Source organism: Amblyomma americanum, chromosome 3, assembly GCF_052857255.1.
Source record: "Amblyomma americanum isolate KBUSLIRL-KWMA chromosome 3, ASM5285725v1, whole genome shotgun sequence".
Lineage (NCBI taxonomy): Eukaryota > Metazoa > Arthropoda > Arachnida > Ixodida > Ixodidae > Amblyomma > Amblyomma americanum.
The window spans coordinates 223,368,488-223,392,931 of record NC_135499.1 but is presented as its reverse complement, the minus strand read 5'-3'; the positions used below and the strand labels follow the sequence as shown (position 1 = coordinate 223,392,931).

Here is a 24,444-nt window from a genome sequence, read left to right as displayed (position 1 = left end):
CAATGAAATGATTGTGCCTAGCTGCCAATACGATTATGCAGCTAGTGGCGATGATGCTGCGGCCTCCTGTCGCTCACAAGCCCGCTTACTTCACTTCTAAGCAGCCTCCTTGACCCCGGCTTCTGCCCCGAGTTGGTTGTCCATGCGACTGACGCGAAGTCTCCTTCACGGGGTGGTCCCGTGATGGCGCCCCCGTGCGAGTTGCCACTCTGCCCTACACCAGCCCCCTCCTTCAGGTCATGCAAAGATGCTTTTTTCGATGACCGCGATACTCTTTGCGCGCGAATGTCGGATATTAAAAATTATTCAAAATAAAACTGTTCAATTCTCTCAAGCGGCTCATGTACAGCCACATAACCGATGACATAAGCTATTAATGAGCACGCTTCCGAACTGATAGCCTGTCATGTCTCCCGAAGACGTTGGCTTCCAAAGTGGCACGCGACTGCTGAGCCTGATGACACCGGATGAAATCCCGGCCGTGGCAGCCGCGTTTCGATGGAGGCGAAACGCAAAGGCGACCGCGTGCTGTGCGGTGACAGTGCGATGTCGTATAGTTTCGGATGTAGCGCGCAGCACGATCACGTGATGTAATAAGAACTCGAGTAGAAACGCAGGTCTACAACATTCTTTGAGCGGTATTCGCCGCTGAATACTTGAATGTCATCTGACTATACTCGTCAAGGTCGTCAAAAAAGAAACGTTTTTCGGTTAAAGGTTCCAGACAGCTACAACATCGTGACAAAGCATAAAAGCACTAAATACGAAACTTGCACGGTTCATCGCTCCTCGTACTGCGTCTGCACGCCAACAGTGGTGTGGAAACCGGTCCGGTCGATATTAAACCAGCAGACCGCGCTACTCAGAACGAGTGCGCAGAAGCGCCACATTACACGTCATTACACGTCATTTTTCAACAAAACACTTGGGCGCCTATGCCGTCCGCTTAACTTTAAACAATGGTCACACTCTCGTGCCGATGCCGATTCATGAGCATTCATAAATGAGAGGCAATGCCAGAACCGGTCAAGTCACGTACTCCTCCTATAGATAGCAGAAAGCGAAGATAAAATCGCCAGAAATCGAGTTCAGTAAGAGAGCGGCCTCAGGGTCAGACAGTGAAAGTGGAATGACGAGAAAGCGTCCAAGGTTGGAGCATTCTCCGCTTAGCTCACGCGCCCAAGGGTAGAGTAACACCGCGGATCTTACGAAGCTGTTGGCCTCTATCTACGATCTGCGTCAGGCGCCGGTCGTAGCGGAACAAAGATCGCGTTCAGAGAGTTGTTTCTGCAGTGCGGAGTTGCGCGCTTCTCCTGAGCTTTCCCGTCCGTTCTTTTATCGTGGTTTCGGTGAGTAATTTTGCCGCTTTCAGCACATCTATAGCGTCGCATTGTCGATGCCTATTACCGCGAAATGTTCAGCCGATTTGAGCGCCGAATAGCTCTCATGAATCGGAGGCTACTGCTCGACGTTCGAGCAAATTCGTGAAGGACGGTGGTGCATTGGATAGCCAACTTTGACTTCATGCGAGAATGAAAACGTGAAGCAATGAAAGAAATTAATTTCATTCGTTGGTGTACGGGTCAGTGATGTGACATCTGCACTGAATGCGCAGGGTAACGAGAACCAAACTGTGTATATACCGGGTGCTCCACCTAAGATGTTCTAGAATTTTTAACAATAGGATTTTGAGTTGGAAGAGAGCTTTTTTCGGCATAGCAATGTCATCGATGTAGTGTTTCAGAATACAGCTAAGACGTGCCAACTAGCAGGCTGCTTAACTAATAGTGAGTTATTAACGTTTTAAACCTTATTGTTAGTCTGTTTATTTACTTAAGAGTGTGGGGCCCACTGCACGTATTATCCATAACAACGGTGGAAAATCTTCAAACGCCGACCAATCGTTAAAAAGATGACGTTTCGGCCCCGGCTTACGGGGGCCTTGTTCACAATGAAAGACAGGAGTGAAGGTAAGTTATATAGGTTTCATGGTATGACACAAGCAGCGGGAGTATATCGGGGGTAGATTGCCTTCGTTGCGATTAAGCGTGTTTGCCGTCGTCTGAATACAAAAAGATTCTAGGTAAAGCCTGGTCGTCTTGCTCTTTTCTTTTCCGATTATCTTCGTGCCGTCCCAGTCGATGTCATGGCCCTCGGAGATAGCATGATCAGCCAGTGCGTTTGTTGCCACGCGTTTGTTCTTGACATCATTGTGGTGCTGCTGCAATCTTTTCCGAAAATCACCTGTTTCACCGATATAGACATGCTCACAATCAGCGCAGGGAACCTTATACACGATGCCCGGGAACTTCTCCTTCTTTATCTTGTCTTTCACTGCAACCAACGCGTGTCGCAGCTTCTGCGTGGGCACATGTGCGACGTCGACTTCGTACGACTGGAATATGCGGGATAAACTTTCACTTACTCCGGGGACGTAGGGCATCGGAATCCTTTTCTTCTTCTCTCGCTGGGGTTGCTGTGGCGGCGGGTGAGCTAGGCGATTCTCGGATTTTCGTATAAAAGAACTGGGATAGCCCGAAGCCATCAGGTCGCGGCGAACGGTGTCCAGATCTGTCGCTTTCTCTTCCAGCGTAGAGCAGAGGTTCTCCGATCGACGGACAAGTGAGGCGACAACGGACTTCTTGTGGCAGGTCGGGTGTACGGAACTGAAGTTGAGGTACATGCCAGTGTGCGTGTCTTTCCGGAATACAGTGAATGATATTCTAGGGCCGTCGCGTTTCACTAGAACGTCCAAAAAAGGCAGACGGCCATCTACTTCCTCTTCCGTAGTAAACTGTGTGGCCGGTTCCATGCTGTTCAGGTGCGAAAGGAATGTACTCACAGCCGATTTCTTGATTATGCAGAAACAGTCGTCCACATAACGAAGAAAGACTTTCGGGCGCGGCGTGAAGCATGAAAGGGCGCGGGACTCCAGTGACTCCATTGTCAAGTTCGCAGCGGTGACAGAAATAGATGCTCCCATAGCCGTACCATGAACCTGTTTATATATGCTCTCCTAGAACGTGAAGTAGGTGTTGGACAAACAGAACTGAAGAAGTCTGCTGAGGTCTGGAACTTCAATGGGTGTTCTTTCCGGTAGGGTTGCATCCGCCTGGAGCGCATCTGTGCAAACCTTCACGGCCAGGTCAGTGGGCACGCTCGTAAACAGTGACTCCACGTCAAATGACACCAAAATTTCATCGTGCTCTGTAACCAAGTTGCGAACCTTTTCAATGAAGTCGTATGAGTTGTGCCTGTAACATACCCGACCAGACGGTATGACGGGTTTCCGTCGAACCCTAGATTTTATTCATAACAACATTCAGGATTTCTATAACACTGTTAACCTCAGAATTGCGGCCCAACAAATTTTCGCCATTTTGGCAGGTTATGTGGACTGGAAGAGTTTATTTGCCTTGAAGCTTCTCGAAAGCGCATGTATTTTGGCGCGACGCGGACATGCGTGAGATGCATGTAGAATGCCTGTATCATTACACGGTTTCATAAATGACGCAATCGTTTCCCTCCTGACATTTTAAAGATCGTCAATGAGGATGGCATTAAGAAGATAAGGAGGTTAGAAGATAAGGAGCTAACAGATGGAACAATCGAGTGCATGTATTAATGTTTTTAGTGTCGCTGATGAAGTTATGTTTTTTTTTGTTCTTTAACTGGAAACACTGCTGAGAGCTATCACTAACTTTGTCATTGCCATTTGGAGAGAAACTTTACACCGATGTTTGCTTTATAATGGAAAGCCGGCAAACACGGGACCGGTAATTTCGAAATAAGTTTGGAGGTCACGCAAATTTTTGGCACGCTGGTGCATTGCTTGCGGTGGTTCCCTGAAGATTTCCTTTCAACGCTCCCTTTGCAATAGGATATTATGATGTCTGTTTAGAATGGCTGCTAAATTGGGGACAAATGCTGAATACGTTAAGGCAAAGTTATTTGGCTGTTTCAGCATACGTACTTTTCTTGTTTTTTGTTTTTTTTTTGGGGGGGGGGAGTGCATCAGCGCTTTTCACTGCATCGTTAATTACCTGTGGCAGGTATTCTTGCTCTTTAAGAGATAATAACGCCTTGCTTATTGAACAATGCAAAGAAATTGAGGAAAGCAGTAAATCTGGGAAGGTTGGACAGCTCTGCAAGAAAGTTGGAGATATCAAGAAAAGGTTACGCGCAAAGACGGGGCGCGATAATGGGCAAACATAGCAGGGACATAACAGAAGCAGAAGAGGCTAAGAACAGGAGGCAAAAATAAAGATGCGGTGATCACTGTGTTTGAGCTAGAAATCTTAAGGAGTAATTCGATTGGCCTTAGGCAGCGTTAGTAACAGTAAAGATAGCAGAGATGACGGCATTCCAGCTGAGCTATCTCAAGTCCAAAGAGCTGAGTTTTTAAATTCTGTACTCTATACGCCAACAAAGCTCGGAAACTCAGCAGTGGCCACCGAAGAGCAGTGCCGAACAATATTCGCTTATTTCATATGCTGACAAGGTGATGGATGCTCTTTAAAGTCGTGCAAGCCAGGCTACAGCAGTTTGCGAACCAAGAACTACCCGAAGTGAAAGCTGCGTCTCGCAAGGGCAGAAGAACATGAGATCAGATTACCAACCTTCGCTGAATCATGGAGAAGGCACGAACGTTCCAGAAAAACATTTAGCCGCCGCGGTGGCTGAGTGGTTACGGCGCTCGGCTGCCGGCCCGAAAGACGCGGGTTCGATCCTGGCCGCGGCGGTCGAATTTCGATGGAGGCGAAATTCTAGAGGCCCGTGTACTGTGCGATGTCAGTGCACGTTAAAAAACCCCGGGTGGTCGAAATTTCCGGAGCCCTTCACTACGGCGTCCCTCATAGCCTTGCTTTGGGACGTTAAACCCCTATAAATCATATACCATAAACCAGAAAACATTCCTAATGAAGAATAATGGCTAGTGGTCTGGCCTTCCGCTTCGGCTGCGGGAGATGGTTGGTTCGAAACCCACCGCCGGACACCCACCGGTAAAAATGGGTGCAAGCCACCCCCGGCCCGGCACCCGGCTTCTTCAGGGGTGTGTGCTTGGAGGAGGCTCCTCAAACCCCGCTGCGCCCTTTCGGGGGCAAACCCAGTTTCGAACACTCAGCCTGCAAAGGTGGTTAGTGCTTCACTCCCAATTGAAGAGTTCGACTCACAGCTCGTACGCTCTAACCAGCGTCAAGTACAACACTAAGCGATACTTCGTCAAAAGCGGTTCATAGTATCACTGCGGTCCGGGACAAGTCCGGTTTTTCCGGCTGTCCGACTTTGGGACAAAAAAAAAGGGGCCACAAATGGCCTTCTACCATACGAGGCGGATTTAGGGTTGCTTGACGGCGGAACTTACAATGAAGGATAACATTACTTATTCTTCAATGACTACGATAAAGCTTTCGATTGGGTAGATGGCATCAAATTGTGGCAAACTCTTCAAGAGAGGATAGTATCACACCACCTGACCTGTGCCCTGAAGAATCTGTATGCGGGGCAAAAGGCATCAGTTAGAACCTGACATAGAACTGATTGTTTCCAAATTTCGAAAGGAGTGCGACAAGGCTGTATAATGTCACCCTGCTTATTTAGAATACATTCGGAGTACGTTATGAGATATGTCGGGCTGGATGAGTTCTACTCCTGAATGAAGATTGCTGGAAGAAAGATAAACTAACTCATTATGCAGATGATTCTACTCTAATGGTAGAAAGAAAAGAGGAACTCAAGAGCCTCTTGATGAGAGTAAAAGAAGAGAGTACAAAAGCTGGCTTGAAACTCAACAGTAAGAAGACCATGGCATCTGACCCCATCATCGTCAGACTAACTACACCCACTACAAGGCAACGGCTTCTCCCACATCTCTCCCATTAACCCTGTCCCGCGCCAGTTGCGTCCACCCAATGCCCGCAAGCTTCTTCACCTTATCCGTCCACCTGCTACGCTTGCCTTCTCTTGGAATCGAGTCCATTACCCTTAAGGGTCTCCTGTTATCTTGTCTTTGCTTTACATGCCTTGCCCAAGCCCATTTTTTCCTCTTGATTTCGATTAGGCTGTCATGAACCCGCGTTTGTCCCCTCACCCACTCTGCCCGCTTCCGGTCTCTTAACGTTACACTTATAATTTCTTTCCGTAGCTCACTGCATTCTCCTTAACTTAGATGAACCCATTTCATTAGCCACCATGTTTCTGTCCCATAGGTGAGTACCTGTAATATAGAGCTGTTATATACTTTTTCTTGAGGGATATCGGTAAACTGCCATTCATGATCTGAGAGAACCTGCCATATGCGCTCCACCCCAACCCGTTATCGCTATCTGAACAGCTGGCATCCGGAAACAATGGATCTGAACACTGGAACCAAAGTAAAACCGAACTGCTACCGCAACTAGTTCGCATTTGGCCTAATTACGCAAATCGACCATCATTTTTTTTTTCTCAGCGGACCAATCCCTTTTGATCATGGCTGCCGTTCGGGGCTCCGACGAAGGCTCCACCAGGTCGATGGCGCGCAAGGTGCCCAAGGCGCTGCGAGAAACCTTCGCCGAGCTGGCACTGTACGCGAGGGTCGCCCTGGCCACCGCCCGCCTGGGAATGGAACCCAAAGGCTTATGCCCTTGCCAGCAGAGCATGGAAGGAAAGACAGTCGTCGTCACGGGAGCCAGCTCCGGTGAGTTTCTCTCGTCACGCGTTCCCCATTGCGAGAGTGAAATCAATGGCGCCAAAACGTGACGCATGGCAAGGGCTCTCTCGTGCACCAGTCGCCCGCAGTGCCACACCGGTGGGTCCGAGCCATCAGAAGCCGCGGTCACTGGCCACCCACGCTGTGAACTAAGCTCGAAGGTATACGTACCACCTCCGGACATGCATGACCCGGATGGGCATGGGGAGTCATCCGTGATTCTGCCGCCGTCACTTCTGTGTCCCGGGGAAACCTAACAGCGCAACTTGCACATTGAAGAACACCTTCGGCACGCACAGAAGCAGGGCGCACTGTTAATTCGAACCTCATGGGCATGCAGTTGCCGCGAGTGGGTTTCGAATCCGCCATTTCTGACTTAGCAGAACAAACCGCAGCTACGAGCTAGAGTGGTTCATGTTCCAGCGCACTTGAACATCCTGCGTCATCACGAAGCGGTAGAGGGGGGACGTGGCAGCGGTCTGAGTTATGCAGTTCTATCTCTACCTCGTCTCCTATGATCTGCTTTTCCTTCTCAAACCGCACAAATTCAAAGCCCCTTTCCGTCACCCCTCTCAAGAAGAGGGCCTTACGTGAAGTTCCTGCAGCACGTAATAGTTACGACCGGCTGGAGCACCAATCACCTGTAACTAAACTACACGCCGAGAGTATGCATGAAATCATTCTGTTCGCTTTATCGCACTCTAGCGAATAGCCTGAAATGTAAAATCCTGGGCGTGAGAAGTTTATATTATCATTTATTGCAGCTTTTTGTTATATCGAGTGGTGTATATATAACTGTGAGGTAAAGAGTTTGACATATTAAGCAGATGATATATCGATAACTAACGCAGATATCATCTTATTTAAGTAATTCTTGCAGGATAAAATCCTATCGGCATAGGAGAAAGTAACAGAGGGGGAATTGAGGAAATTGGAAATTGGTTGTTGGGGGAAAGGAAATGGGGCAGTATCTGTCGCACATCCCGGAGGGCACCTGAACCGCGCCGTATGGAAGGGAAAAAGCAGAAACTGAAAGAAGAAAGGAAGAAAGAGGTGCCGTATTGGAGCTCCTGAATAATGTCGACCACCTGGAGATCTTTAACGTGCACTCACATCGCACAGCACACGGACGCCTTTGCGTTTCGCCTCCATCGAAACGCGGCCGCCGCGGTCGGGTTCGAACATGGCTACTTCGTTAGTAATGGCCATGGCTAAGTTAATCGCGTTCTAGCAGTTCCAAAAAACTGACATGGCCATTAGTAAGCCATATCAATTTTTAGAACTTCTAAAACTCGATTACCTTCGCCACTGTGGCTGGACAAAATTTGGCTATTTTGAATAGTTAAGTATATTGGAGGGCTTGTTTTGTCTGCGTTTCAAACGCGCATGGTTTTGGCACGATGTAGCCAGATTTGTCGAACCATAGCGGCGGGGGTAATCGCTTTTTTGAAATTCTACAAAGTAATATGGTTATTACTAACAGCCGCCTAAAAATCTCCTATTGCAGTAAGGTGCCAATCAGTAATAGTTAAAAAGATAACAATTATAATTTAGTTAATAACATGACTAGTTAACATGATTCGACTGTTTTTGACGTTCCCGACACTGGTGTTACTACGCCTCAAAAAACTTGTTTACCTCAAAAAACCTGTTTTAAAAGATTAGTGATTACCTTTTCCCAAAAACCTGGTATTTATACCCACATGTTATTTGGAGGATCACAGCCATAGATTTAAGCTACTTGCAAGAGCATTGATACAGGCAGTCTTCAATCACACCTGAATGAGGCAGTTACCATTTTTTAGTTACTTTCTGGGGGAAGCTATATGTATTTGAACACCTCGTTTCGTGTTATTGGCGGCGGTATGCACAAACGGTGCTTATTTCTGGAGCGTTCGTCTGGTGAATTTCGGAACAAACCAGTGACGGTGATTTTTACCGGGTTATGAATGACTAGGAGCAAACCTTTTTATCTATCAAAAACACTGTTCGTAACAGGCCCTGAGCACAGACGGGGCAGTTATCCTCGCTGCATTGTCCCCGTCCCGCAGGAATCGGCCGTGCCACAGCCACGGAGCTTGCTCGGCGGGGAGCGCGCGTCATCATTGCCTGCCGGAACGTAGCGAAGGCCACCAGGGTGGCGCAAGAGATCCTCCGAGAAACGGAGCGGCCGGTGGTGGTCAAGCAGCTGGACCTCTGCTCGCTCGCATCGGTGCGGCGCTTCTGCGCTGACCTGGCCGCCACCGAACCTCGCCTGGACGTGCTCATCAACAACGCCGGCTCCGTTGGAGGTGAGCTAAGGCACCGCGTGCCCCGAACACTGGACGATTCAGCGCAACAGAAATGAAGAACAAAATTCACCGGGTGCTTTGTGAATTTTCGTAAGACGAAGGCACAGTGATTGCGCCGTCGTCGGAGAACGCGAGCGATAGCTGAAGCTGAACGTGAATGAATGAATGAATGAATGAATGAATGAATGAATGAATGAATGAATGAATGAATGAATGAATGAATGAATGAATGAATGAATGAATGAATGAATGAATGAATGAAGGAGCCCCCAAATCCCCGGTCCCGGCACGCAGGCCTGGGATGCGGGTATAGGGATGCTGCGCAGACTAGTTGTTTCTTCACGGCCTCAGCCGCTGGGCGGGGGGCTTGCTGCTGGATGGCGGGGTCCTCGCTCCGCAGCGAATCTTCCCAGGCTTCTCTACTGTTGACGTTTAAGCCAGCGCCCGGGGAACTGGCGCATTCACAAACTATGTGATAAGGAGTGCCCCTTTCACCGCAATTTTTGCATTTTTAACCTTTATCTTCCCCGGCTGGCTGTTGTACGACTGCTCGGTAGAAGAGATCTCGAGCGAGCGCGTGTGCAGCCTCGTTGCCAGGGAAAGATTCGTGCGCAGGTATCCATATGATGGATATTTTTCTATCAATTGGGTTTGTTGAGAGGACGCGTCTGGCTTCCTCCAAAATTCTACCTTTCGAAAAATTCCAAATGGCTGTTTTGCTGTCACTAATTATTATGTATGCTCGGGAGCAGACGCAAGCGAGCGCTATTGCAACTTCTTCGTCCGTAACTATTGTATGTCTCGGGTGCGTGATGAGGCCGTGATTTTCGGTGTACCATCTTCATCCACCACTGCCGATACTGCCGCTCCATGTTTTCCGCCTGACGCGCCGACATAGGCCACTTACTCGGCTGTCTTGTTTTCCATATTTTTGGCGGCGGTTTTTGCTCTGTGTTCTCTGCTGAACGTGGGCCGCATCGCCGTGCGTGTTCGTTTTAGAGCGCTAGCTATTATGGCGAAGGTTGTCGGGAAGGACGTAGAAATTTCTGTAGTCAAAAAGCTTCCGCAGCCAACACGAAAGACCGCGGGCCGCTCGCTTTCTACGCCACCACAGTCCTGTTATAAAAAAAAAGAACTGATGTAAATGAAAGGGACGCAAACGTCACAGTTAGGCCTTTAAAGGAAAGGAAAAACGCAAGAAAGGGCGAAGAAGCGGGAACGAAAACCATAAAAGAGTCCAAGCACTCATGGCGAAAGAACATCCACGAATGCCGCCTGCCTTTCGTAAGTCCAATGCATGACAAAGGCTGCCCCCACTGATCTACACTCAGCCATGTCCTGCGCTAGCTGCGGCCACCGTATCCCTGAAAACCTCTCCCTATAGTCTCATGCACCGAACTAACTCACCGCCCAGCTCATCAGGTCGACTGTAGGGAGTTCACTCTTCTCCTGCTTTCTTTTTTGCAGAGTCGAAGAAGCCTAAGATGACAGAGGATGGCTTCGAAGTGACCTTTCAGTCCAATTACCTCGGCCCAATTCTTCTCACACTGCTGCTCCAAGGTAAGCAGAGGGGCCGAGATAATTCTTGGGTCAACTGGCTGCGCTTAGGAAAGCAAAATGCATATTGTGGGGCTTAACGCCCTGAAACGACGCATGAGCTGTGAGGGAAGCCGTAGCGGAAGGCTACGGATTGATTTAGGCCACCTGAGTATATTATAATGCCTAGGCACTATAACCTGAGGTTCCTAAACATGAAGTAGAACGATGTTGCGGGCTAGTTAGTTCATTGCAGAAAAAAGGTTAGTACTGCGCGATTGAGACATGACACGAGAACAGGAAGAAACACGACAACACAGGAGCAGACTTCCGAATGTTTACTTGAAACAGAAATGCAAACGCTGTAAAAGGCACGAACCTGGGTGCACAACCATCGCTGTAATTCACAAAAAAACCTGATTAATGTGTAGACAACATTAATCACATTTTTACGTTGCGGAAGGACCGATAAACCACACAGCACTCAGCCAGCATGTCCCCAAACACTCCATGTCAAGAAAATTGTTTTTTAAAAAAAGTGAGGAACCTAACAAGCAACCTGAGTAAAGAGGGTGAAAAATGCGCAAAGTGACAATGCAGGTGACCCAGCAGACAAGAAGAGTAAAAAAAAACCTTTCCTCTCTTCCTGTTTTTGTGTCATGTCTCATTCGCGCAGTACTAACCTTTTTTCCTTAACATGCACTGACATTGCACAGCACTCGAGCGTTTTTGCATTTTGCCTCCATCGATATGCGGCCGCCGCAGCCAGGATATCGAATGTGTTATAGCGCAAATCGACGCGGACATGAGACAGTGCAGTGCGCTGTCCCTCTCGAAAAGACTCGTCATCCGACACTATGCGCTATAAACCTGTAGCACCTTCGTCAATTAGCGGATGCACAGGAACGCTGCGAAATCACTTCAGTTGCTCAAATCTAAATCGCGATGGTGGTGGTGGTGGTGAAAAGCATTTATTTATCTATATATACAGAGAGGTGCTCGGGGAGAGGCCCCAGTGGGTCTCACCCCTTACAACACCGGGACCCCGTTGGTCCTGACCGCTTCGCAGGTCCGCCGATCGAACCAGGGCCTGTTGGGCCGATAGTTCTTGGCAGCCGAGCAGAGCCGCCTCCCAGTCCTCTCGGGTAGGGGACGGGGTGAGGGGGGGAGAAGGATTTTCCCTGCATGCCCAAACCATGTGAAAGGTGTAGGCCACCTCCCCACGGAATGAGCAGCGGCCGTCAAAAGAAGAATCAAAGTGCTTGAGAAACGCCGGGCACAGCATGGTGTTTGTAAAGAGCCTAAGGAGAGTTCGTTCGCCAGCTTTACCCAGTCCCCTCATAGGAACCGGGTAGCGCCGGTGTTCGGCACTATAGTGCTCAGTAATATTTTTAAACTAAAGAAGAGGGCTGTGATCTGGGTTAAGGTCCTCCCAAGGAACGCCTGGTGCCCGGTAAGTGAGTGCGCGGGCTGCCTCATGGGCGGCTTCGTTACCTGGCGTGCCTTGGTGGCCGGGAACCCATATGATTGAGCGATGAGTTGGATCGAAGTCGCGAGTACTGTGGCGAAGAATTTGGTGAGTAAGTGGAGTGATCCAACCGAACTCAAAGTTACGACAGGCTCCGCGAGAATCTGTGAGGATAAATTTAGAATCGGGATGGGAGGCTGCGAGGGCGATCGCTACCTCATCCGCATGAGTTGAGCTGGGCGAGGTGGACGAAAGGCCGTCCACCGGTTTCCACTCGTGTATGACTGCGGCCGTGCACCATTCCCCTCTGGAGTGGTAGGGGCCTGCAATGTCGACGTAGAACACGTGCTTCTTTGAGCCATATAGTAGCGGTGCAGGGCATCCGCCCGCGCCTGGCGCCGGCCAGTATAATAATAATAATAACTTTATTTGCATCACACGTACATGATGCCGGAGGCCAGCAGAAAAAGCTGTCATTAAGGCAGCTTGACAAGGCCGCAGGCCCCCACATTGGCAACTACAGGTAGCGGTCAGCAACCACAAAACAAATGCATGAAAGTGTGAAACCGCAAACAAAAGCTGTACATTGAAAAAAAGGAAGTTTCCACGAAAACCTGACTGCAACAAGAGGGCACACACTTTCAACAAATCTCATCGCCGGAGATATATAGACAGCATAGCAAAATGAAAGTGACGCTTTGAGATAGAATATTGTGAGACTATTTTGTTGTTCTTATTTTTAGTTCGTAAAGTAGTGGCGAAGTTTCTTGAAAGTAATATTTTCGGGTTGTATGTTTTTCTTATGCAACGTATTTAAAAGCCTTGGTAACCGGTTTTTTAACATTTGTAATCCATATGTTGTCCTACATGTTTCAACTTTCCACCTCTCAAAATTTCGCGTGTTGTATGCTTTAGGATGACTACTTATGTTGGCTATCTGACGCAAGAAACAAGTACCATTTTTTATCTCTTGTTTGTATTGTTTGCACAGACGATAACCATAAATCTTCGTAACAGGCATCACGTTATACCTGTGAAATAATGGTTCCGAGGGATAGCACATGGGGACACTTGCAACGGCACGTAGAAACTTTTTTTGCAGAATATGAATTTTGTGTATATTGTTTTGCGTCGTAGAGGCCCAAACTAAATGGCAATAATTAAGTCTTGAACAAAACAAGGTATTATACAGCATTATCATTACATTACGCGGTAGTACACTTGCATTTCGATATATGAGGCCGACTACTTGAGAAAGTTTTTTGGTTAAGCAGTTAATATGTGCATCCCAAGATAAGTTCTCATGAAACGTAACACCTAATGTTTTAATCCAAGGCACTATTTCAACTGGGGTTGATTTGAGCAAAACACTGTGGCTAGTTGTTATAGTTTTATTTCTGGCGTGAAATAGAACTGCCTTTGTTTTTTGTATGTTTATTTTTAAAAGGTTTTCTTCAGTCCATTTCTCTAGCTTGGCTAGGCTTTCATTCGCATGGCGAATTAATTGATCAGGATCATTTGCTGAAAAGAATAGACTCGTATCATCTGCGTAAATGACAAATTTTGTGGATGGGGTTACGCTGACTATGTCATTCACGTACAGATTAAAAAGGAATGGCCCCAAAATACTGCCTTGCGGCACGCCACAGTTAACTGCTAGTGAATCCGAACAAAATCCCTCTATATCTACAATTTGCTTCCTATTGGTTAAATATGATCGGATTAACGCCGCAGCCACACCCCGAAAGCCATATCTTTCTAGCTTCGTGATCAGTATCTGATGATTTATGAGGTCAAAGGCCCTTGAAAAATCTATAAATATGCCTAATATTACGTTTTCTTGTTCAATGTGGTCTAAAATATACTCTTTTTGGGCAAGAAGTGCCGACTCGGTGCTAACTCCCTTTCGGAATCCATACTGGCAATCAACTATGAGGTTATGTTTCTCTTCAAATTTCGAAAATCGCTTGAGAATGATTTTTTCGAATGCCTTTGATAGGACAGGTAGTATGGAAACAGGCCTGTAATTCCCCATATCATTCTTATCACCTTTCTTGTACAATACCTTCACACGTGCAACTTGCATTTGGTGTGGAAATACCGCTTGTTCAAGGCATAAATTGAAAACGTAATTTATGCAGGGAGCAAGGACACAGATGACGTGTTTCAAAGGTTTCACTTGCATGCCATCAACATCAATAGCGCTGCTGTTATTAAGACTTTTTATTACTTCCGTCACTTCGGCTTCGCTGACAGGATCAAGAAAAACTGAGCCATTATTGTAGTGAACATTGTCTAGATTAATATTCACTGTTATTTGAGCGGCAGTATTTACAATGTGGCTATTGAAGGCATTGGCTAAGGCTTTGCCTGACAGCACGGTACCATTGTATTTTATTTCACGAACTGAGTCATTCTTAACATTATAGTTTAATACTGAGCGCAGGTTTTTCCACAGAGCATGTGTGCGTCCAGAAAGAGAGGTGAATAAGTTGTTAAAATGCTGTTTTCGTGCCCTTTTCAGCTCTTTATCTAAACGATTACGGCAAGTTCTAAACTGCTTCAACGCGTCTGGATCCTTGCTCTTGATAAACCTGCTGAACATTTTATTTTTCTCACGTATTTTCGCTGCCAGGTCGGGTGTTATCCACGGTTTGCGGATTTTTGTGTTTACTTTCAATCGCACAAAAGGGAAACAATCTGCGTATATAGGTTTAAGAATATTAAGCAGTTCTTCGTAAGCTGCGCTAGCATCAGTTTTTTTGTACACACTATCCCATGATGCCAGTGAAACTTTTTCCAGAAATGTGGAAAGATTTTTTTGTGACACACGTTGTATTAAGCTTGCAGGCACGTTTTTCTTTATGTTGACCTTTTTGGTACAGCACAAAAAAATAGGCAAATGATCACTCAGCTCAGCCACAATAACGCCTGCTCTGATTCTCTCCGGAGTTATATTTGTAACAAAAATATCTATTAATGTTGATGTATTTAGTGTCACTCTTGTTGGGAGATTTATGACATTTGTGAGACCATTCGCCCTCATTAGAACATCCAGTTTCAGTTTGGAGGAATCATTGCCTAACATGTTTATATTCACGTCGCCACCAAAAATAATGTCAAAGTGAGAATTGTTTACAAATTCAAAAACATTTTCTAAGTAATCTAAGAACGATGCCACCACCCCATTCGGAGGTCGATAACCAACGGCAAGTACAGTGTTTTGCAATTTCAGTGCCATAAATTCACAGTCACCTGTACTTGTACAGAAAGTTTCGAGTAGTTCACATTGGAGATCATTTTTTACCAAGAGGCACACTCCACCACCGCGACCAGTTGCCCTATTTAAGTAAAACGTCTGGTAGGAAGGTAAACGAAAAACATTCGTATCATCTGTGCTCCATGTTTCTGTGAGCATTATCACATTAAACATGTTATCGTGTTGTTGAAAAAAGAGGCCAAGTTCAGATTCTTTATGCTTTACTGATCGTATGTTAAGGTGAAAGCACTTCAAAGACTTCATATATGCTTGACCTAGGTGACTTTCAAGCTCGTGTGGCAGTACGTAACGTTCACCATCGGTTTCCGCCATAACTATAAGGTTAGTCACCCGTTGAAAATGCTGTGGTTCTTATCTTAGCTTATCCAAGTCGCAAAGACTTGAAATAGCCACCGCCGACCCTCCCTCAGCTTTGCGCACGAGGACCCGCCCATTGTGGTGCCACACGAACTTGAATTCATTGACCTTAGCCCAATTTTTCACTGCGAAAAGAAGAGCACGTGTTCGCTTTGTTATGTTTTCTTGCAAATACACATTACCATCCACACTGCTCAGTTTTTTCCTGTTTTGCCACCATTCACCTCGCTTTGCCTCTTTCGCAAAGCGGCAAATTATGCCTGGCGTTTTGTTTTTCCTCGCTGGCAGTCGGTGGATCGCCACAACGTCATCTTGTAGGAGTTCTGGTATTTGGGCCTTAGCTGCTAGCACGTTTATCTTCTGCAGTAAATTTTCGTTCTCTGTGTCCTGAATTCCGTGGAATTCCAGGTTTAGCTTACGGCTTTGCCATTCCAGATTGTCAACCTCGGCTTTCAGTTGCGTGACCTCATCACGTGCCTCAAGCATTTCCAGTCTGCTCTTCATATCGGCGACAACGCGCTCATTCTTTTCAGTACGTACCAGGAGATGATCATACTGTTCGCTCATGAAGTTAACTGCATCCTCTAGGCCCTCAACTGTTTCTTTCAGGGGTAGCAACAGGTCCAGCTTATCATTAATGACTTTCAACCACACGCGTACGTCGTCCTGCGCCTCAGGCACTCCTGCTATATTTACCGACTGTGAGCGAGGCTTAGAACGCCGGCATGTCGTGCATCGCCATGCTTGTTTATACGCTTCACCCTTAGATTTTACTGTGGCATCAGAAATACCAGCACACCTTCCGGTATGGTATCTGTAACCACATTCACTGCATGTTATTGATTTCACGGGATCGGTACATACATTTTCACACACTTTGCACTGCTCTACTGGAGACATGTCACACCGTGCCAGCAGCAACAGCAGCAAATAGCAAAGGAAAAAAAAAATTACACAATCCTGCAGTTACTGACCTGCAACAGTACAACAGAAGCGCGATGCTTGAGCGTTGGAGAAGCGTCCCGCTGCCGCTGCTGCCGGTGTGATGGCTGCGTCCTCGATGATCCCTTTTTATAGCCCGCAGGACAACAGGGCCCGTGGCGGCCTCATCCGGCAAAAGACGGACAGTTAGCAGGCGCTCTGATATCTTGCTTGTCAGTGGCTTGCAAAATCTGGCGTAGAACTGTCACGAGCGTGCCGCCACACCACGTCACTCCACGTCACACCAACGGGCCGCCTGTAAATATACAGAGCAGATTTCACTCGTCGTGCGTGCCGGTGGCTGTCGCTGCTGCCAAATGCGAGGAGACGCCCCCTCGGCCCTTGCTTGATCGTCAGTTGTCGCTGGCGTCGGTGATGCAGGTGTCAATTTGCCTTCCCCAGAACTGTCTCGCTTCCACAGCGAAAGAAAAACTTCGAGCGACGAGCGGTTTTCAGCTGCACCAGCGCTGCCGGAGCTGATCTCGGCGGCCAGGAAACTGTAAACATACAGAGCAGATTTCACTCGTCGTGCTTGCCGGTGGCTGCCGCTGTTCATCTTGTTAGCCGGCCACCACTGACTGCGCACCGATGAGGCAGTGCCAGCAGTATCAGCAGTGCGTCCTTGCACATCGACGCTTGCCACGGGGCAAAATTTGAAAATTGGTATTTGGGGAAAGGATATTTCGCAGTATCTGTCTCACATCTCGGCAGACGCCTGAACCGCGCCGCGAGGGAAGGGATAAAGGAGGGAGTTAAAGAAGAACGGAAGAAAGAGGTGCCGTAGTGGTGGTCTCCGGAATAATTTCGACTACCTGGGGATCTTTAACGTGCACTGACATCGCACAGCACACGGGCGCCTTTTTGCGTTTCGCCGCATCGATCACCTCCATCGAAATGTGGCCGGCCCGCCGCGGTGGCTCAGTGGTTAGGGCTCTCGACTACTGATCCGGAGTTCCCGGGTTCGAACCCGACTGCGGCGGCTGCGTTTTTATGGAGGAAAAACGCTAAGGCGCCCGTGTACTGTGCGATGTAAGTGCACGTTAAAGATCCCCAGGTGGTCGAAATTATTCCGGAGCCCTCCACTACGGCACCTTCTTCTTCCTTTCCTCTTTCACTCCCTCCCTCATCCCTTACCTTACGGCGCGGTTCAGGTGTCCAACGATATATGAGACAGATACTGCGCCATTTCCTTTCCTCCCAAAAAAACAATTATTATTATTATTAAATGCGGCCGCCGCGGTCGGGTTCAACCCGGAAACTCCGCCTTTATCAAAAGGCCGCTCCACACATTGTTCCTGACTCCATCTTCTCCCGAACACCATCGGTAGAAAACAGAGACATGAACAAGCATGGATGAAGGAAAAGCTAAAAAAGAGGCCGTTGGATCACTGCTTGTGGAAGCGCCCAGCACCCGGAAGATGCGTCCGCGCCATTTACGTGAGGCATCCCCCTTCTCTCATGTGCCTCTGCATTGCCCGCGGCGGCAGTGACCCACCCGTGTGCGCCGACCGCCACGCTCTCCCTTAGCAGCAAGGACATCATTCCTGTTTGCTCTATAAATTTGGCTTAGGGATGACACGACTTCCGCCACGCTTTCCGCTATACATCTAGGATACACGGAGCTTCTGTGCTTTCCTTCCTCCGTGTGCGCTAGGGGCAGATGGCGACAGCTGCAAGCAAACACTCAAGGGGTTCGAGGAAACACCAGACACGGTGTGCGGTAGACGTCTCGCGGGAATTTCCACGTATCGCTCCTGCGTAGCCTATGTGCATTTGTTTTCTATCGGCTCCCTGTGTATAGCAGACGGATTTTCGTTCGCTCCTCAGTAGACGCCAGGTGCTGAGAAGAAGGCGAATTACTGGGAACGATAACGTGTGTTTCTGGGCCTACGCTTATGTGCACGAATAATCACCAGAACAGAGTACAAGCGCCCGAGAACTCGAGAAGCGAATTTCGAGGCACTAAGAGAGGCGAGAGCTAGTGTATAACAGCTCTAACGTGAGCTGTCTGTCTGAAGAACTTTATTAAAGGTACATTACAGGGAGGAAGTTTGAGGTGGCCCGGAAGGGGCCACGTGAACACAGTGACCTTGAACAACTCTACTAGCTGCATAATTAGAAAATACGTGTTGTCAAACAAACGGCCGATGAAAACCTTCTCGGAGAAATGGACAAGCTTATCAGTTATGTGGCTGTCTTCCACAGAGTTGCTGAAGAAGACTGCACCTAGCCGCGTGGTGAACGTGTCGTCCAGCTTCCACGTATTTGGCCGAGTGGACTCGCTCGAGGAGAGGGCGCGGGGCCACAACCGCCCGAGGAGCCCGACCGGCATCTACGCAAACACCAAGCTGGCGCTCAACCTCGCCACCCTGGCGCTGGCACAAAGGCTCAGGCACTCCGGTGGGCATCCCCGAAAGAATACCGTACATCAGTGCAGTTTTTATCGCGCGCCACAACGTAAAGGGATGCTCCTGCTTTTTTCTCGTTGTTCATTAATTAATTAATTAATTAATTCACTCTTTTATTCGCGCAACAAGGCATACAGGAGAAGGATGAAGCCGTCCTATGACGGCTTGATGAGTCTCTGCAGCCACCAAATAAAGTGAAAGCGGAAACACGAAGACACGCTGAAATTGTTACAGCGTTATTCCATGGAAAGAAACCAATTTCAACAGCCTACTGCCTGTGAGCGTACGCAAACATAAAATCTACACAGGCGGTGCTAAACACACACAAAAAAGCATGCAAGATGGTACATCAGATTTTGAACAAGCGTCTAAAAGGGTTAATTTATAAAGGTAGAGTTCTAACCTGCTGTAACCATTTAGAATACGCTGTAAAATATTTTGGAGCATCTGTCCTTGCTGTGTTTAGCACTCCACTTTAGGGTTTTCGAGACCTCGGTGACTCTTGTTGTATACGGCAGATTATTTCTCGACAAGGCTGTTATGCTCGAAAAAAGAGAAATTCCCTAAAGAAATGAACGGGAGTCATGTCACCTGGAGATGAAAGAGAATGTTTTTTATTGAAAACGGAAGATATATAGCCTGCGCACGCGTTTAAAAACATTACATGGGGCTCTGCTTGGCACAGTGTTTCTTTTTTTTTTATCAGAGAACGGCCCTCGGAGCGGGAACGGCAGAAAATGAAAGTCTCCAGTTTACGAGTTGTTTTTGTTCTATTGTTTAACTGTAGCATTTTCGCACACAAATGATTGATCAGCACGCCTACTTTGTGTTGAATGCTGCCGTATTAAAAAAAAAAGTTTTAATTGCTTTTTTTTTCAAAACCTCTGTAGGAGTCACGGTAAACTGCCTTCACCCTGGAGGCGTGCGGACGTCGATATCAGACGGCGGTTCGGCACTGCGCAAGTACTTGTTCAAGGCGTCCATGGATCTTATAGGCAAGGTAGGCGTTTCCTGCTCGAAAAATATATTACAATGTTTCCAGGCACCAAACGAAGCACGCTGGTATCGCTGTATTTATTTTTTTCGTTTGAAGTTGCTGGCTTGTCGGGCGCCTCACTCGCACTGTAGGGCAATTTCCGAACCATCGTTCAAGGCCGCGCTGACAAAGACCATTGGATTGGACAACACGGGTTGGAAAGGCTAAATAACTGCTTGAGCTGGTCAAGGAGACTACGCAGGATTGCTACCGAACACGACATCTTTGAACCTAGTTACAGAATTTTCTTTGAATTCTAATAAGGGAGTAATTACTAACTAGTGTCGACCCAAGCGCAGCCACACCGCTATTAAGGAAAGCTGCGTGGTTTTCTTTTGTAGCTGTATGGATGAGCTTGGGTGGGTGCCAGTGAGTAATTACTCCCTTATTACAAGTATGCTCTACATTAGGGGATTACCTTCATCATTGTGCCAAAACCTTCTTTGCATTCTCTAGGGAGATCAATTATTCACTATTTTATTTTTGTATTTCTTAGTCCCCGTGGGTATGTCAACTGCCCTACCGTGAGCCACATGCGACGCGTGGGCAACATAGCGGCTACCCTGGTCACACCTACGATCACGTGGCATGGGGGAAGCTGGGCGCTCGGCAAAGACACTGCATATAGCTGTCCTTTCTCCGTCGCTGGGGAGTGCGAAAATATGAGTTTTCTTCTTTTAAATTTGTAACAATATTTCTAATCTTTCTCTCTTGCATACATTGACCGCTTCTGCGGAATTTGTAGTGTTAGAGTAATGTCCATCGTTCGTCACTTTCATAAGCCCTATCGCTAATTGAGAGCTCTCAGACCTCTTGGTGGGTAATCGGCAACAGTCTACGCGCCGTTCGGTGGAGCTGTCATCGCTTTCCCGGCATTCCAAACTCCTTGTGCAGTGCAGCGCAGAAAGCATGGTACGAACTGTTCCAAGATGGAGTGTGCAAAACTGAGTAACGATGCCAAGCGGCACATATAAGCGCCAGCCATTGCCCGGCTTGCTCGAAGAGAGATCAGCATTCCTCGCTCGTTTCAATGCAGACCCCGTTGGAAGGCGCGCAGACGTCGATATGGCTGGCCGTCGACCCGGCCATGGTAGAGACCACCGGCCAGTACTTCGCAGACTGCGCCCCTGCGACCCCGAGCAAAGACTGCGAGGATCACCAGCTGGCCGAGGACGTCTTCTGGCGCTCGGTCCGAATGCTTCCTCTGACGGACAGCGAGCTGGAGACGCTTGTCGCAAGGCCGCTGCCGGAAGTCGCTGTTCTTGAGCAGAGTTGAAGCAAACAGGGAATGCGGACGCATTCAGTGGCTGGGCCACTGAGACGGAGGCGTCGACCCGCTGCGCCATACTGATTTGCTCCTTGATTTACTGGGTGAATGCCGAAGGAGAGCACATGGAGAAAGGCAGGTTTCTCTGTTCGTAGCCTCACTAATCACTAATCTGACGCCATTATGTCGGTTCTTTCAACACAACGGTGCTCATGGGCGACTGCCAACAATGCGATGAGCCCGCAGCAACACTTTTACAGAGAGGTCATAGTTACCGGGCGCACTGTAACATTTGCCGTAAAGTTAAACATAACCATGCGCATCACCTCTCCTGATAGGTCACCCATATTGAAAATGCCATATTGAAAATAACCTTGGCGAATTGGGCTCGTAAACTTCTAAGCCCATCTGCGAATTTCAGTTCCGAGGTTTTTATAAAAGCCATCATCTTAGATTCAAGTAATTAGTATAAACTGGTCTCCACCCAATGTTGCCCATCAATTCATCCTCGCCTTGCCACCCACTGTAACCATCCTGGTTTAATTAGCAGGTAGGGCGAGTGGCCCAGTATAGCAGACAGAGTCCCGGGTTGAATTCTGCGAGCCAGCATGGATTTTCCTTCAAGCGAGAAGACTTCAGGAATCTGTGTAGCCTTTTCTCATCATTAAGTTCTCTTCCAGGTGTATATTGTGATCAGTTATTTCCCAATAATGACACACGCCGAGTGTGTCACGCATGTCACGCACGCATTCACTGGATGATGAAATCTTGCGCCTTAACACGATCAGGAGGGCATCATTTGGTGTGCATCCGCTGCCCTATTCGGCGGTTATGCAGCTGTTGGCAGGGATATTTTTGAGTGTCCTAACCGATAAATATACGCGGTGGGTGAGCCCCAAAATTCCTTAGGCTAACCGGCCTGTCTTTCCTTAGCCTGACTGAAAGCGAAAGTTTACTTTTTTTTTGTTAGAACTGTTGCATAGAATTGTCGCACCCAAGGACGCCTCGTCGGCACTTAGGCAGTAAGTACTCATTAGAGCAAATGAATTGAGTGTACGTTTGTCAAACTCAAGCTCGTGCAAAGACTAAAGCAAATCAGGAGACGCGCAGGTTGGGATAGTGAAAAAGAAGTGAGTAGCTGCCTCGCCACGCACACACAACGTCTCTCCCGGGCTAAAAAATATTGCGAAAAATCGGTGTGCTAATGTAATGCTGTCGGCACCAGCAGAGCTGCAGATATCAGGCACAAAGAAGAATCTACTCACCTTGGGGTATTCTTCTGAACATTGCACTAAGATGAATAAATGTAACCTCAAGCACATGGATGACTCTTTTTTTCTTCTGCATCTGGAGCTGCGCACCAGTGGACACCAATGTCTGCAACACAAGAAAAAAATATATTTAGGGACACAGGTGCCACATCAGCGATAATCTCAATTAGCTATCGCATATTACAACACGGGAACCCGGAATTCGCCTCCTGATGACATAGCTTTTGGGTTCGGCTCCCGTTAACTCGTCCTGGTGACTTTTATCCGCAGCAGTACATGACCCCACATTCACACACGCGAAAACCTACATCGCTGAGAGCGAAAATGGCGTTGATAACAAAATTTAAGAATATATAAGGCTCGCTTGCTATTGCGGAAGCCAGGTAATCTGGCTGATGACTAACTATGCAGGTTCATTCCGTAATTCCCGGTGAAATAAAAACAGACGCAGCCATTGCTACTTACTCGCGAGAGCCTCCAAGTGATAAAATTTCAGAAGCACCCGATATAAAATGCACCCAACTTCTCGCATACGCGGTTTTGTTGCCCACCGCGCTTACTGATGAGGCGCCGATTCTTCCTGGAATCAAAGTTGGTGGCCTCGCTTCACACGTGTCCAACAAGAGCGAGAGAAGAAAAAGAAAACGGGCGCAAGGAAGCGAATCCCCGGCCGTGGGCATACGGGCCTTTTCCACTGAGGCAACAGGAACATCCGGTATACGTGGTCACAGTTTCAACGGCTGGCTTTCTCCGCGCGTCAAGTTTAGGTCTGCATCTCTTGCCTCGTTTGAAATGTGATCCCTCATCACCATGCGCTCGTGCCGGCAAGAACAAGTTGTAGGCAGTTTAGTAGTGATTAGTGGTTTTCATTAAAATAAGAATAGAAAGGAAGGAAAAGATTTTTGCTAGTCCCGGCATCTGCCATCGATACTGAGGCACCTGAGCTGGGGCAGCGGAAATAAAGGATAGCAGCAGGCAGAATGGAGAAATGAAATGAAAGAGGTGAGGGGACAGTAAGAGAGGATATGGGGAGAAGTAATGTATACAAACTATTTACACAATAAGAAATGTGTCCAGGTTGTGCGCGTGATTAGTTCATGATGGAGCAATAATAAAAACACACGCGCACAGCACTGAGTAGACTACAACTGGAGTTGGGGCAGTTTACACTCCACCCTGCGGCCCTGAGAACGTCGGCTGAATGTGATGTACGTACTTCTAGCATTTCGCTGTTGACTGCTATCTATCTTGGAGGAAAAGAAAGTAGCGTATTAATTACGAAACTATGGTTGCTGCCTAACACAAGTTAATTGCAGTAAATATCTGAATTCTGAATATCTAAGAACAGTAAAATTGTACACAGTCATACTCAGTTTGCGCAGCGCGTTATTTTACTGGCGGGCACATTTTTCATAATTAGTGATCCCCTGGCAGACCTGCTACATCAGTGGCAACGAAAAGTTTGCTTTAATTTGATAAATTTGTTGACATTATTTGTACATGCTCATGAGGTAAGGATACAGTCTTGTGAGAAATAACAAAAACTGTTCCCCTTTATACAGCCTGCATTGTGCGTGATGCAAGGGACATTACGCGGTTAAGTGCATACATTTCACCGCCTCGCCGCTTCCCTGCTTACTTTGTGCCTTTGAATAGAGTTGGAACTTACGTAATACGATGTCGCACCGATTGGCCCGCACTCAAAAGATGCAAAACTCAAGCAGGCAGATTTATCTGGAAAATACGTTACGAAGTACTGAACGACAGCTAGGCATAACTTCATTATAAACTCAAACAGGTGTGCACAGAAGGCACCAGCTTGCCCACGGGGCAAAAGAACGCTTCCTCTGACTTGGCG

At 47.6% G+C, this 24,444-nt stretch overlaps 2 protein-coding genes across 3 annotated transcripts; one reads left to right on the top strand and one right to left on the bottom strand.

Moving 5' to 3' along the window:
• The first annotated feature begins 1,204 nt into the window (after positions 1–1,204).
• LOC144126205 (retinol dehydrogenase 13-like) lies at positions 1,205–22,720 on the top strand. Of its 2 annotated transcripts, XM_077660213.1 has the most exons (8): positions 1,226–1,349; positions 2,865–3,145; positions 6,452–6,679; positions 8,743–8,982; positions 10,450–10,542; positions 18,810–19,004; positions 19,903–20,012; positions 21,085–22,720. In XM_077660213.1, exons 3-8 carry the CDS (start codon positions 6,472–6,474, stop codon positions 21,322–21,324), a joined length of 1,086 nt encoding a protein of 361 aa, XP_077516339.1. In that variant the 5' UTR covers positions 1,226–1,349; positions 2,865–3,145; positions 6,452–6,471; the 3' UTR covers positions 21,325–22,720. The 2 variants fall into 2 exon arrangements, with proteins under 2 accessions (XP_077516338.1, XP_077516339.1); XM_077660212.1 differs by lacking the exon at positions 2,865–3,145 and having other exon boundaries at positions 1,205–1,349; positions 21,085–22,715.
• On the bottom strand, positions 13,798–16,523 carry LOC144122867 (uncharacterized). The gene has a single exon (XM_077655846.1). It carries the CDS (start codon positions 16,521–16,523, stop codon positions 15,618–15,620), a length of 906 nt encoding a protein of 301 aa, XP_077511972.1. The 3' UTR covers positions 13,798–15,617.
• Positions 22,721–24,444: the final 1,724 nt, after the last annotated feature.

Excerpts from the sequence above, each read along its gene's own strand:
- LOC144126205 (XM_077660213.1), top strand. The coding sequence starts at position 6,472 with ATGGCTGCCGTTCGGGGCTCCGACGAAGGCTCCACCAGGTCGATGGCG. Across the intron at positions 6,680-8,742 it reads CGTCACGGGAGCCAGCTCCG|GAATCGGCCGTGCCACAGCC; the intron begins GTGAGTTTCTCT and ends CCCGTCCCGCAG. Across the intron at positions 10,543-18,809 it reads TCTCACACTGCTGCTCCAAG|AGTTGCTGAAGAAGACTGCA; the intron begins GTAAGCAGAGGG and ends TGTCTTCCACAG.
- LOC144122867 (XM_077655846.1), bottom strand. The coding sequence starts at position 16,523 with ATGTCTCCAGTAGAGCAGTGCAAAGTGTGTGAAAATGTATGTACCGAT.